Source organism: Astatotilapia calliptera, chromosome 2, assembly GCF_964374335.1.
Source record: "Astatotilapia calliptera chromosome 2, fAstCal68.1, whole genome shotgun sequence".
Classification (NCBI taxonomy): Eukaryota; Metazoa; Chordata; class Actinopteri; order Cichliformes; family Cichlidae; genus Astatotilapia; species Astatotilapia calliptera.
Window position 1 is genome coordinate 27,150,869 of NC_137423.1, and position 13,587 is coordinate 27,164,455.

The window sequence follows — 13,587 nt, forward strand, 5'->3', positions numbered from 1 at the left end:
AAGAATTGACCCTTAGCTTTCTGGTATGTTGAAATTATCCCACTGCACAGACTAGACTGTTATGGGGCTTCATCATCATTAAAGTCACGTAGAAAAAAAATGTCATCTGAAATTATAATTGCACTTCCCAGCTTTTAAACATATTTCTTACTGAGTAATCACCAAAGTTTAAAGACGCCAGTAGGTAGCACAGACTCGTGTAGTCAACAGGCTACCTAATCTCTCTCCCTGTCTTTTCAATTTCGGCTGTGTCCACCACACAGACCCTTCACTGACAAATAAGCAGTCCAATTTTGCCTCTTTCCAAGCAATCTGGCAGTAATTTCCCCGAGGGCCTTTGGTCTCCAGCTGGCTTTCTGCGCAGCAGCCTCACGCAACAGTCTGGATTGGACAACTCCTGTTATGTGGGCCACCACAGGATATGGAGGTAATGTGGCAGTGCTGTCTGCCAATGAAATGAGTTGATGGAGCGGTCCCGGCTCCATTTGCTGTTCATCTTCACTGAAATATGCAACAGCAATATGCTGCCTAACACCAGAGTCCTGTGGAGTCCAGACTAAATTATATCCAACATAAAACGCTCCAGTGCAGAACCACATCTAAATATTTGGAGTTACTAACTCCTACTGAAACATGCCAGTGACTGAAAATGACTCTGTTAATATAAATACAGTATTTGTGCATGAATCAGAACCTTTCCCCCCCTTCCTTGTACTGCCCATTTCATCATTCCAATCACATCTATGCAACAGACATCTACACTGATCCTGAAAACTAGGAACAAAAATGACTACATCAAATAAATTAGTTTGACCTTCTGCGACGGTTGGATTATCTGTGTACGTCTGTCAATTCTCATAACACTGATGGCCGTCTGAGGCTGTTAGGTGTACTCTGCGTGTGTTTGATGCTCCGCTGATTTAAAATGGGCAGAGCAGTGGCTCACACACCCATGGGAGAGTGAGGCAGAGGATAAGCGTACTTAGGTGGGAAAGGGAAAAATGTGCTTACTGTTGCTCAAAAAGTACGAATTCAGAATTAAAAAAAAAAAACCCCCAACTCAACAGGCTCCTTGTGCTGAATTGGCAGACGATGTGATGCCATGACAAAAGAACAGTTAACTCAGGGAGGATTTGTCTGCATATTGATCTCTGCATCCTCAGCAGTTTCTGCTGACAGCCGCACCTGTGAGTGATTTATGAGATATTTTGTGGATTTCACCAAAATGGTCAAGCTGTTGCCTCCATTTCGCTTAGGTGTTTGTTGTGGCGGCGTACCCTCATTTCCCTCACTAAGAAGCATCATCGATCCTTCACGACAGGGGATATGTGTTCAACACACGTCACAGAGATTTTTTATGTATTAATAAACGTTATCGTTCAGCTAAGCAAGTAAATCGTCTGTGGTACTCCATAAAGCCTGAAGATGCTTTTGTTTGCTTAATAATGAGACCACTGAATAATGACTCAGGGCTGACAGCAATCACTCTGATAGCTACACAACACTATAATTAAATCAAAGTGGATATTTAATCAGGAAAGTCAACTCCCTTCAGCCACCCTCGCACAACCTTCCCAAACTTTTTTATTGAATCAGTTTGTTCCTGAGTCGCTCCTTTTCCCTCTTTTAGTGGATAGTTTAGTAAAAAAAAAATTCAAATGAGGCGGTTTCCCCTTTCTCTCCCAAAACAAATGAAATCTTCTCACTTAAATATTAATGTCTTTGATGAATGTGGTTCAACATTCACCACTATTCATTACAGATCTTTCCCTTCCCAAATCCTCCTAATTCTGACCTCAAAAATGTAAAAAAAAAAAGAAAAGAAAAAAAAGAAAAAGAGACATAATCCTTTGATATAGTTGGATGTATAAAGAACTACATTCAGCAACCAGGAGAATAAGGGGTACCTGCAGAAGAATAAGTGCATCTATCCTGCTGTTTGCTGCCGAAACTGCTTCGAGCAAGAGTAACTCCAATAACCACTCTTAACAACTAAGTTATGCAAAAGAGCATCTATGAATCTATAACACATAAAACCAGATGAGTTGCAGCAGTAGAAGACCACAGCTTGTGTCACTCCTGACAGCTAAAAACAGGAAACTGAACCTACAGATCAAATGTGCTCCCCAAAACTGGACAACAGAAGATTTGAAAAACGCTCCCTGGTCTGATAGTAGGGTCAGAATTTGGCAGCATCACAACATGAAAGCATGAATCCATACTGCCATCAAAGGTTGTGGTGTAATGGTGTGATGGATATTTTTCGCACACTTTGGGCTCTCAGTCCTAGCTGAACATCATTTATATCCCACAGCCTGCCTGAGTACTGTTGCTGACCAGGTCTATCCCTTTGAGACCACAGTGCACCCATCATCTGATGGCTGCTTTTAGCAGGTTAACCATGTCACAAAACTCAAATCATCTCAAACTGGTTTCTTGAACACAACGAGTTCAATGTAGTCGAACGGCCTCCAGTCACTAAATCAATCCAACAGAGCTCATATGGCATGTGGTGGAACAGGAGATTCACATTGACACGTGTCAGTATGGACCAAAATATTAGGGAATCCATGCCAAAAAGAATTAAGGCAACTCTAAATGTAAATGGGGATTTAACCCAGTGCAAGCAATGTGTACCTAATAAAGTGGCCAGTGACTGCATGTGGTGTTTGATCCAAAGTGAAGGGGTTTTTCTTTTCGTCAGTCCTGCTTTCAGGTAGATCTGCAAGCAACTTGCAAACAATATACCCTTTTGGGAGCACCACAATGGGAAAAGCAACAATATAATGACATTAATGGTGGGTGAATTCAATGTAGCTGTTTTAGGTTCAAGGCTTCGCTGTTGTGCACATAGGCTCACTCTTAAACCTTTTATTTCTATTATGACAAGAAAGCTTCTTTGAAAAATTTGACTATTACAGTCTGTCTAACTTTCAGGCACTTATATTAACAGTAAATTGCTGTAATAATAAAACTGCACTAGGACCATTAGTTTTGTTTTTTTATTTCAGCGCACAAAACCTGTTTTGTGACCCACACATGATGTAGATATAAGCAGACTGTTAGGCGACGAGTTCATAAAACAAGCTAAAATTCGCTTCTGTGGTTCTATCCTGCTGGGGAAGACTATTTCAGATTCACCTCATGTTTGAGGATTGTGCAACTGCGCCGGGTAGTTTTCCCCACACTGTTGTCTCAGCCTTGCACAAAGCCAACAAGGCTATGATCGCTCTTTGAAGCATCTCAGCTTGTACAGTATGTATCAGATCTACTTGCCAAGTTAAAGAGGCTCTTGAAGTTGCAGGATCCCGACGTAGTAGTTAAAAAAAAAAAAAACTAAATAAAGCAGCCTGGCCAAAGGGAGCTCAGGTTTCTCTTCAGCTTCTCTGTGCTGACACAAGTGGAAAAATATACATTCTGGGAGAGTGCGGTGCTGCTCTGCCTTCTCACAGTAAATCCTACATTTAAGCACAATTATGTGGGATGACGAGCTCGTGAAGCAGAGAAAGTTTGAATTCTCTTTAGCAATCAATCTCTAGACCTGAGCTGCTGAAGCTTACTCCATATTTCATCATCTATTAATGCCTGATGGTTGTACAATCACTGAAAATGCACTATGTACATGAAACTGATAAAGAGACAGCTACAACTCAGATAATCATTAGGTCCTATAAAGACATAGACTGATGCAAACTGGATAAATAGCGAGTTATAACGCCAATCCTTCATGTACTCCTGGCAGTAAGTTGAGTATTAAAATCTTAATGAGAAACGAGGATGCAAGACGCAGACTAGGTGAAGCACTGACGTGGAAAATAAGGAAAAGCCAAACTGATTTACTGGTAATACAGTAGCTATGTGTAAATTTCCCTGTTAGCTTTTAACATTTCCTTCTTTTTAGACAGAAAGGACAAAAAGGGTAAAAAGATAATTGTTTATTTTGGTTCTTCCCCACCAGTAGTTTATCCACAATCAGACTGAAAGAAAATATAGACTAAGGTACACGAAATGCAGGGATTTTTTTTAATATATACCACAATTAATTTCATGGAGACAGCATATGTGCATACTTTAAAGACTAATGCCAATATGATGAGCAATGACTTGAAGGAAATAATCCCGTGCTTGGGACTGGGTCGGGCTATTTGGGATTGTAGGGCTAGTGTCTGGGAAACTTGTTAGTGAGCACAAACAAAAACACAAAACCCAATCACTTATCCATAGAACAAAACAATAAGCGATTTCACCCACCACTTTCAATGACAATTCAGTTGTGATGCAGTAATGATCGCTGCTCATTAGAGATAACACTCAAAAACAATCTTTACCTTTACCCACTCACAAAGCTCTGTACGTGTTTAATATCTTGGGATATTTCTATCTATTTATCTATACATATCCCCAGATAATAAACTCTCATACATGTCATTAAAATACAAAAACAAAATTATTAAAGTGCTTTCTACTGACTCAAACACATAATCTCTGAGAGAATGGCATTGATACAGCATGTTTGAGAGTTAAAAATCACTTATTTTCTGATTAGCGGTGTGCATCAGTGCTTAAAGGATAAAGACTAACGGATGTAAGGCATGATTGCTATCAAATGGTTATCTGTGTCATAGGTAACATCACACGTACTTACAGTGGCATTCACACGTAACCAAGTCACTGGTTATTATATGTGAAGCCAACCATCTGTCAATGTCATATATAATTATAATAATAATACACCAGTCAGAGATGTGTACACTAAAGGGATATTCTAACATACCAACTCCACCCTTCTGCTCCATGCTAGACTCTGCTGACCAGAGAGTAGCATTTCTGATTCAACTTGTAAGACGTATTTAACTGAAAATAGTCTATACTGTTTTATACACGATTCGTTTAATGGGGCTCCAAGAGTTCAGGGTTGAGAGGAAAATCCAAAATGATGTGAGTTTAACGGTTAAATTTAATGAAACATATTTTTCAAGATGCATTATGTCTCAACATCAGTGACGAACCCATTTTGAACTTGTGAATGGCTCTGTTCATTAAAGACCAGATAGCATTAGAAAAGAAAAAACAAAAAAAATGTCAGGGTAAAAGCTGGTTCATGAGGTCAAGATACTAGTTGGTACTATGGAGGCAAACTTCTCATGTAGTCGTTCCACATCGTCTGGAGAACTAGCATGACGTCCCCAAAACACCGCTTTTCTGTTTTACTAGACACAGTCATCATCTTGCAGCATTTCAGCTGAGTGGGTATAAAAATATAGACATTTGAAACCCTGAATATATGTTCATATGTGATTTTTTTTCTGCCACCGAAGACAATTTACAACTGTCCCGCTCAGTGTACACACTGTCTTTTTTTTTGTTTTTTTTCCAGATTTAACCCCCATCCTAAAACGTGTTCTTGCATTTACTCCTGGGGGCAGGAGGTTTAGACCCAAAACGACACAGAACACAGAACAGCAATTATAATGTTGTTTTCTTCATCAACTGCCTGCATCCATTATTTCTTTGTTAATACACTAAAATTACCTCTGGGTGTGTGTGACACAGATTTACTCGGTAAAGAGGAGTGTGTTTGTGTGCAATGACATTACATCAACATGTCTTTGTGATGCCTGGCTATGTGCTGGCTCTTCTCTGAAGGCCTCCTAAAGCCCTTGGTGCAGTAGTCGCAGCGGTGGGGGTAGTCCTTGGTGTGGATAGAGATGACGTGGCGTTTGAAGCCAGAAGCGTCCGTACTGTTATACTCACAATACTGGCACTGATATACCTTTCTACCACTGTGCGTTTTCATGTGCTTCTTCAGCTCGGCGGGCTGCCGGAAGCCTCGCCGGCAGCGCTTGCACTTAAAGGGTAGGTCCTTCGTATGCAGGGATAGGATATGGCGACTCAGGGTGAAAGTGTCGGGTGCATTGAAGTTACAATGCCGGCACTGGTGCACTTTGTTGCCTTTGTGTGTTTCCGCGTGTTTCTTCAACTCTGAGGGCCTGTGAAAGCCTTTCTCGCACACGTCACACTGATGGGGGAAGTCCTTGGTGTGAACTGAAATAATGTGCCTCTTCAGGTCACTGGAGTTGGTGCTCTTGTGCTCACAGTGCGGGCACTGGTGGGTCTTGTGGCCCTGCACCATCTCTATGTGGCGCTGCAGTTCCCGTGCATCAGCGTAAGCCTGGGGACAGTGGCTGCACTTGAAAGGCAGATCTGCGCCATGCTTGCTCTTGATATGAGTCTTTAAGTTGGACTGGTCTGCACAGCGGAACTCGCAGTGCGGGCAGTGGTAGGGCTTCTCGCCTGTGTGGGTGCGCATGTGTTTCTTCAGCTCCGATGGGTGACGGAAGCCTTTGGCGCACTCAACACACACATGTGCAAAGTTCTTACTGTGCACAGCCAGCAGGTGACGGTTGAGCAGGCCCTGTTCAGCTGTTTCATAATCGCAGTACTTGCAGTGATGCAGTTTGGGCTCCCGATCCTTGACAATGAGCTTGTCTGAGCCCAGTGGGCTAGACTCATGGTAGCGCCGCGCGTACTCTGTATACTCTGGAGATCGCTCATTGTTGTGGCTCAGGAGCTTATGACTCTCTAAGTGGTTGTGAAAGCTGATTTTCTTGTTGGTGGTAAAGTCGCAGTCTGTACACTGATACTTCTTCTTGAGCAGATGGTCCGGGTGGTTCTTCATATGGCATTTGAGGAAGCCCCGCGAGCGAAACTTCTTTCCACAGATGTGGCAAGGGTAGACGGTCAAAGGCATCCCATCTGGTCCAATGATAACAGCTGGACAGAGAAGTTTGAAAAAAGAGAGAGTATGCAACATTGCAATCAACCATTATTATTCTAAGTTTTCCTCGAATGTGAATGATAAAATTATATACATTCAGACTTGGTGACAACACAGATAAAAATTATCAATTTAAGGTATGTATCAGTATCAATATGACATGCTGATCCTACCAGTCTGACACTGCCGTGTTTCGCCTTTCTTCTTCTTCTTCAATTTGGTTTTGAGAGCACGGTTTGCACCCAGTCCCTCACGGATTTGCAAAAATGGTGTAGCTGCTCCATTCTTCACTTGATCAATTGTATTACCTGCACAGGCATTGCAGCACATAACACCCCAATAACAACAGAATGGATGACCTTGCCTTATTTCTACTTTGATACTTTTCAAAACAAACTCTGACTGCTAAGTCGTCTTTTAAACACATTTGCCACACATACTGACCCCAAATCATCTTGCTGAGCATCTCATTTAAACAGTAATGCTGCAGCATAGCATCTTCCTCTTAATAATCTATTTCAGCAGTCATAGAACATGGTTTTATCTCAAACTACTAATTTAGGAAAAATTACCCATCTAACCCTTTCATATAAAGGGCATACCAATGTCTTCATCTTCATCATCATCGCTGTCATCCTCATCATCCTCTTCTTCCTTTGGATGGTTCTTGACTGCCATGTAGACCATTTTGTCACGGCCAACTCCCAGTCTGCCCGATGAAGCTGCTTCCAAATCAGGATGGCCGTTCTGGTAATCATCCTCTGTTATTACCTCTGTCCCACCTTGAAAAAAAACAAAACAAAAAAAAACAAACACCAAAAACTCAATGACCCATATGACTTTTAACACAAACATGGCTGGATGTACCGTACTGAAGATCATTTACCCAAATCATCATCTGCTTCAGCTTTAAAGATGTAGACTTTTATGACCTCAGAGCCATCCTCCTCTTTGGAGTCCTTGTCTTCCATTACTTCAGTGCTGATCTCAAGGGGAGTGTCCCCTATGTCCAACTTTTCTCCCACTTCATCCACTTTAAAAAACAAAAAAAAACAAATACCAATGGTTATGCAAAAAATTTAACTTTATAAAAAAATCTTTGCCGTGTTATGTGCCAAGATATCTTACAGGAGATCATCAGGTAATCCTCGGAGCTACTCCTTGCATCATCATCCTCATCTGTCTGTAGGGGAACAGCCTCAGTTGGCAGCTGTTCGTGGATTATGGTCTCGGCATTGGCCTCGGTCACCATCAACCCTTCAGACACAAGCTGGTGGTCCAGTGTGTTGTCCTGGTGTTCAGACAGCAGCTCTGCCACAAACACCTGGTCTGGCATGTCGTCATGATGGTGGTTTGCGTCCTGTATGAGGTCTGAGGTCAGAACATGGTGGTGATGGGCGTCCAGGGCTTCCTCTATTGCAACTTCAGTCCCCAGGATATTTTCAGGCATGATTACACTGTGTTCTGAAGGCACCATGTCTTCAGTGCTGATTTCATGGGCCTCCACACCTTGAGACTGCAGACTTTCCACATCCACCTCCAGCCCTTCGACAACCTCAGCTTCTAGGCCCTCCACCTCCACTTCCTCTTCAAGGCCCTCAACAACATGAGCTTCCAGACCCTCCACATCAACCTCAGTTTCCAGGCTCTCCACCACTTGCGCCTCGAGGCCCTCCACTTCCACTTCTCCCTCTAGGCCCTCCACTTCCACTTCTCCCTCTAGGCCCTCAACAACCTGAGCCTCTAACTCTACCACCTGTGTCTGTAGCCCTTCAACAACTTCTGCCTCCAAGCCTTCTACATCTGCATGTAAGCTCTCCACTACCTCCGTCTCCAGGCCTTGAACAACTTGAGTCTCCAGACCTTCCACCTCAAGTCCGTGCTCCAGGAGGATGCCCTCGTCTGTCATGACATCAGAAAGCAGCATACCCTCTGGCACCGACACCACAATGTGCTCCCCATCAATGTGAGCCAGACCCCCCATGCCTGCAACTGATGATATAAAGAGTTTTTAAAAATCACAATTAAAGCTTGATATTAGTCAAATAATTGTGAAAGAGTGTCATTTTTTGTTAGTATACGATTAAAATTTGCTAATGACAATGTGATGTCACTTTGACTTCCTTATTTAGCTTGACACTCAGGTTTCTTGCGCCTTTTGGGAAATTGGTCTCTAAATATTAGCGAAATGTAGGGCTGGGCCATCATATGTTCACGGTAATACCGGTATAATGTTGGGCAACGATAAGAAAATGAAATATCGCGATACAATATGGGTAAAACATGCATGCGCAGTAGAGCAGGGCGATATGACCAAAAATATTTATCACGATATACATTTGGAAATTTGCGATAACGATATAACTGACGATACAATTGACACTAGACAAAATACTTTACAACTCCACAACTTTATTAGTGCAAAAAACCCATCAATATATTTTCATTTAAACAAGCAGCTGTTTTATGTGCATTAAAGTTATATAAAATTTTAACAGTGCAAATGCAAATTCCTTGCTGACAGTTTAACCAAAAGGCATTTCCAGTGGAAATTGGCCGACATATCCTCAGCATAACCACGTATAATATCCACAAAACTTAAAAAGAGGTTATACACACACACACACACAATACGGTAATATTATGTTGAAGCACAGTACATATCACTCCGCCAGGCTTCTGACTACGGTAGCTGTAATGCTCCAACAATCCATCAAGCGGTGCGGCTTCGTAGCTTAGCAAAGTCGCACTAAAACATTTGACAGATTTTTGAGCGCCGTGTACCACATAAAATCGTTTCGAGGTCAGCAAACACAACCAGAATTCATACATAAGACACACGGGATTATAAGGGGCACTGTTGATTTTCAGAAAAATCAAAGGATTGATTTTAAGTGTGCGGTATTTTCCAAACAACACGGTAATAACGACGGCCCGCTAGCATGCTCTACCAAAAATAGTGCTTTGTTGTGTACCTGACGGATGAAAGCTAAATTCTGGTTCATCCGTTTCATTCAACGATTTGCTTTCGCCGCCATGCTTTTTCCGACGTGTGCGTATAAAAACAAAGGCACTGCGCATGCGCGTTTTACTCATATTCTATCGCGATATTTCATTTTTCTATCGTTGCCCAAAATTATACCGGTATTACCGTGAACGGTATGATATGGCCCAGCCCTAATGCGCAGTGCCTTTGTTTTCATAAGCACATGGCGGAAAAAGCATGGCGGCGACGGAGAATAAGAAGAGCGAAACCGGAGCGTTGAATGAAACGGATGAACCAGAATTGGTTTGCAAAAATGCTGCAATTTCAGTGGTGTGGAACTGGTTTAGCTTTCGTCTGTCAGATACACAACAAAGCACTATTTTTGGTAGAGCATCCTAGCGGGCCGTCGTTATTACCGTGTTTTTTGGAAAATACCGCACACTTAAAATCAATCCTTTGATTTTTCTGAAAATCGACAGTGCCCCTTATAATCCCGTGTGTCTTATGTATGAATTCTGGTTGTGTTTACTGACCTCGAAACGATTTTATGTGGTACACGGCGCTCGAAAATCTGTCAAATGTTTCAGTACGACTTTGCTAAGCTACGAAGCCGCACCGCTTGATGGATTGTTGGAGCATTACGGCTATCGTAGGCAGGAGCCTCGCGGAGTGATATGTAGTGCTTCAACATAATATTACCATATTGTGTGCGTATAACCTCTTTTTAGGTTTTGTGGATATTATACATGGTTATGCTGAGGATATGTCGGCCAATTTCCACTGGAAATGCCTTTTGGTTAACCCTTTAGCGCCGATCGGAGCGGACACGCTCTGTTTTGCGTAACTATTTTTAAATCCCAGTAGCACTGCAACCACGTAAGCTAGTGCAAAAAATTTTTTTGCATATGAAACCGGAGGAGTTGTACTTACATCTTATGCCATCAGCTTGTCCTAGGTCACGGTTTCCTTCCACAAAAACTGCATAAAAAGCGCTTGCAGGAACAAAAACATAATATTCCAGAAACACCCTTTACCGATCCGATCAGCTGTTCATAACACTTCCTACGTTGGAATAGACGTCAGCGCGAACTTTTGCATTTCCGCCATTACCTGCCCGAAACCGGAAGTGACGTCATTTTTGCGGAACTGTAGTCTTTTTTACCATGAGGGCCTCAGGGCCTGTACTGGTCTTTTTAAAAGTTATCTTTGACTTTATGACTTTCTGTGTCGTTTCTGGGATGCTGAGGACTCATATTGCACTGCTGGAAATAGTTTATTTTGATGCATATGCTGCTTTTTTGCAAATTTGCAGTATAATATTTATTTTCTTTTTTCCTGCAGTGTATAAAAATTGATGTATTTCAAAAATAAAACTATGAAGACACTCAAAATAAATTTCCTGTGGTGGGAAACTATTTTGTGCAACTTTTTTGTATTTACAGTTTTGAGGGATAAGCCTCTTAAATTTCTCTAACTACAAATATATGTTAAAAAAGCAAAAACGATTTTCAATTTTTTTGTAGTTTATTGCACTTTTTTGCAATTTATGTAATTACTATGCACTTAATCAGAATCAGAATCAGAATACTTTATTCATCCCGAGGGAAATTAGGGGTTACAGCAGGCAGCACGCTAATGGCGCATGCGCACTCACAAAGGAACCTTCTGACCAATACATATTATTAAAATCTGGGCTGTAATGGTTGTATTGATGTATAGCAACTTGAAATGCTCCCAAAAATGGCTCCACAGCATGTAAAAATATAATATAAGCTCTGGCGGACTTGGTTCTATGGTAGGTCTTAAAGGGTTAAACTGTCAGCGAGGAATTAGCATTTGCACTGTTAAATTTTTATATAACTTGCACATAAAAAACAGCTGCTTGTTTAAGTGAAAATACATTGATGGGGATTTTTTTTTTTTGCACTAATAAAGTTGTGGAGTTGTAAAGTATTTTGTCTCGTGTCAATTATATCGTTATCGCAAATTTCCAAATGTATATTGTGATAAAATATTTTTGGTCATATCGCCCTGCTCCAGCTAAATGCCAAATACAACACGTGTATTAATTTCTCTTGCTAATTTGCCTACCAAAATCTTGCATGATCATAGCATGGGGCATCTTCAGCTCTTGAGTGTGCAGCTCTAACACCCCTCCTCCTTGATCCATGTCTTCACTCCGTAAAAACAGACTGAAAATTGCAGCACAGATTACATTAACCTTTACTTCATATACACTGCTAAAAATAAAACCGAAAGGAAAAAAATGCAGTTAGTATTACATACCTTCACATTTGACGACAGAAAATCTTTACAATAAAACCAACAGGATATCTGATGTGCTTCCTTCCATCAAGATACTGAATTATTCTGACAAAGTAAAAGAAAATACAATTATCACATGAGCTTGGGATTATAACTGAACACCAGCTGTTCATTTTTTGCAGAAATGCACAAATATTTGGCGTTGGGTTCATAAGAAAAGCACTAGTCTCTATTGCAAAATCTACCTCCGTAAGCCTTAAATACAGAACACAAACTTATTTTTAAACCGTGGACAGTCGTTGTTGTTGTTGACCACTGCCTCCCTCTGCTGCCAATTAGGGGTACTACATGCAGCTTCAACCTGAGGACAGATCGCTATATACACCTGGAGCTGGTTGAGCTTGATGGCCGGAGCGCAGCAGAGACAAAAGACTCAGTGTGCAGGGCGGGCGAGCTCGCATGCAGCGGTTCTGATAGCTTTTGGATAAGGACTCCTGCTTAATTTCGTGGGAGGAAATGCACTGTCGTCACATGACGATTTAAAATGAAGCAAATGTATTTACAGCTGTCTGTAGCGGTGTTGTGGCTGCTAGTTTTCACATATTTATCCTTTTGGGGTAAAAAAAAACAAAACAAATGCAGTTCCGTTGCACTAATCGTTTCTGAAGTGTTAAGTATCTACACAAAAATCACATATGCTCCCGAGTTTATGGCCGCCACTGAAACTACCACAGTTATGCAATGGCTACCGCCCTCCACCCACCGGAGCTAACTAGCAAGGAAGCTAGGGCTGAGTCTCAAAGCGCCATTTTGTTTTAGCATAAAGGCTAATTCAAGGAGCGCGATAACCAGTCCAATACGTCGATGTAAGCAACGGTTACACATAACGTTATAATGCATATGTAGTCCCAAACGCATACAACAAACCACGATGACCAATGAGATCACTAGTTTTGCAATTCGCTCTGTTTTGTGCGACGACTGCCGTCCGGTCAGCTAGCTAGCCTGCTAAGCTAGGTGGTGCAGCTTGTGCCGCATTATCTTCCATGTTGTTTTTCGAAAAGGCTGAAAGAGGCCCGCTACGTCCAACTGGGCCCATGCGTCTTATTCCACACTCGTTTTTGATCGACTCAGAATAATTTTACCTGATAACGTTGTCTTCTGACTCTATCGGCGTTTCTCCCCCTTCTCGGATTTGTCTGTTATTTTTTTGGTTTATTTTTGACGGTAAGCTAAGTGCGGCCTGCAGTTTTGGATCCCCGGGCACTCTTTGCTAGGCCTCGGCCAATCAGCTTGCTTCCTGACAAGCAGAGGGAGGGCGGGGGGCAGACAATGCGTGGCCTCGTTTACCGCTGATCCCTTACTATTTGCGTCATGCATAAGAGAGCAGAGTTACATTAACGCAGTCATTCTCTTAATCGGGACATGTTTAAAGCGGGCTCAGAGGAGCGAAATTCAAACATTACCACAGTAACAAATAAAATAAACATTTATGTGCTTGTACTGTGTGCGCGCTCAGACTTTGCCTGCGAAGATGAGGCCTGTAGGCCATTTTGTC

General features: G+C 41.8%; 1 protein-coding gene across 1 annotated transcript; it reads right to left on the reverse strand.

The window, feature by feature from the left end:
- Positions 1-3,920: 3,920 nt before the first annotated feature.
- On the reverse strand, positions 3,921-13,339 carry znf711 (zinc finger protein 711). Its single transcript, XM_026190833.2, has 8 exons — positions 13,175-13,339; positions 12,051-12,134; positions 11,856-11,956; positions 7,907-8,770; positions 7,665-7,811; positions 7,381-7,560; positions 6,952-7,086; positions 3,921-6,774 (listed from the first exon to the last, which is right to left on the reverse strand). The coding sequence occupies exons 3-8, from the start codon at positions 11,932-11,934 to the stop codon at positions 5,594-5,596; spliced, it is 2,586 nt and encodes an 861-aa protein (XP_026046618.2). The 5' UTR covers positions 11,935-11,956; positions 12,051-12,134; positions 13,175-13,339; the 3' UTR covers positions 3,921-5,593.
- Positions 13,340-13,587: the final 248 nt, after the last annotated feature.

Coding starts and splice junctions, on each gene's coding strand:
- znf711 (XM_026190833.2), bottom strand. CDS start 11,934: ATGGATCAAGGAGGAGGGGTGTTAGAGCTGCACACTCAAGAGCTGAAG. Junction 8,771..11,855: donor TATGATCATGCAAGATTTTG/GTAGGCAAATTA, acceptor TTATATCATCAG/TTGCAGGCATGGGGGGTCTG. Junction 7,812..7,906: donor GGATTACCTGATGATCTCCT/GTAAGATATCTT, acceptor TGTTTTTTAAAG/TGGATGAAGTGGGAGAAAAG.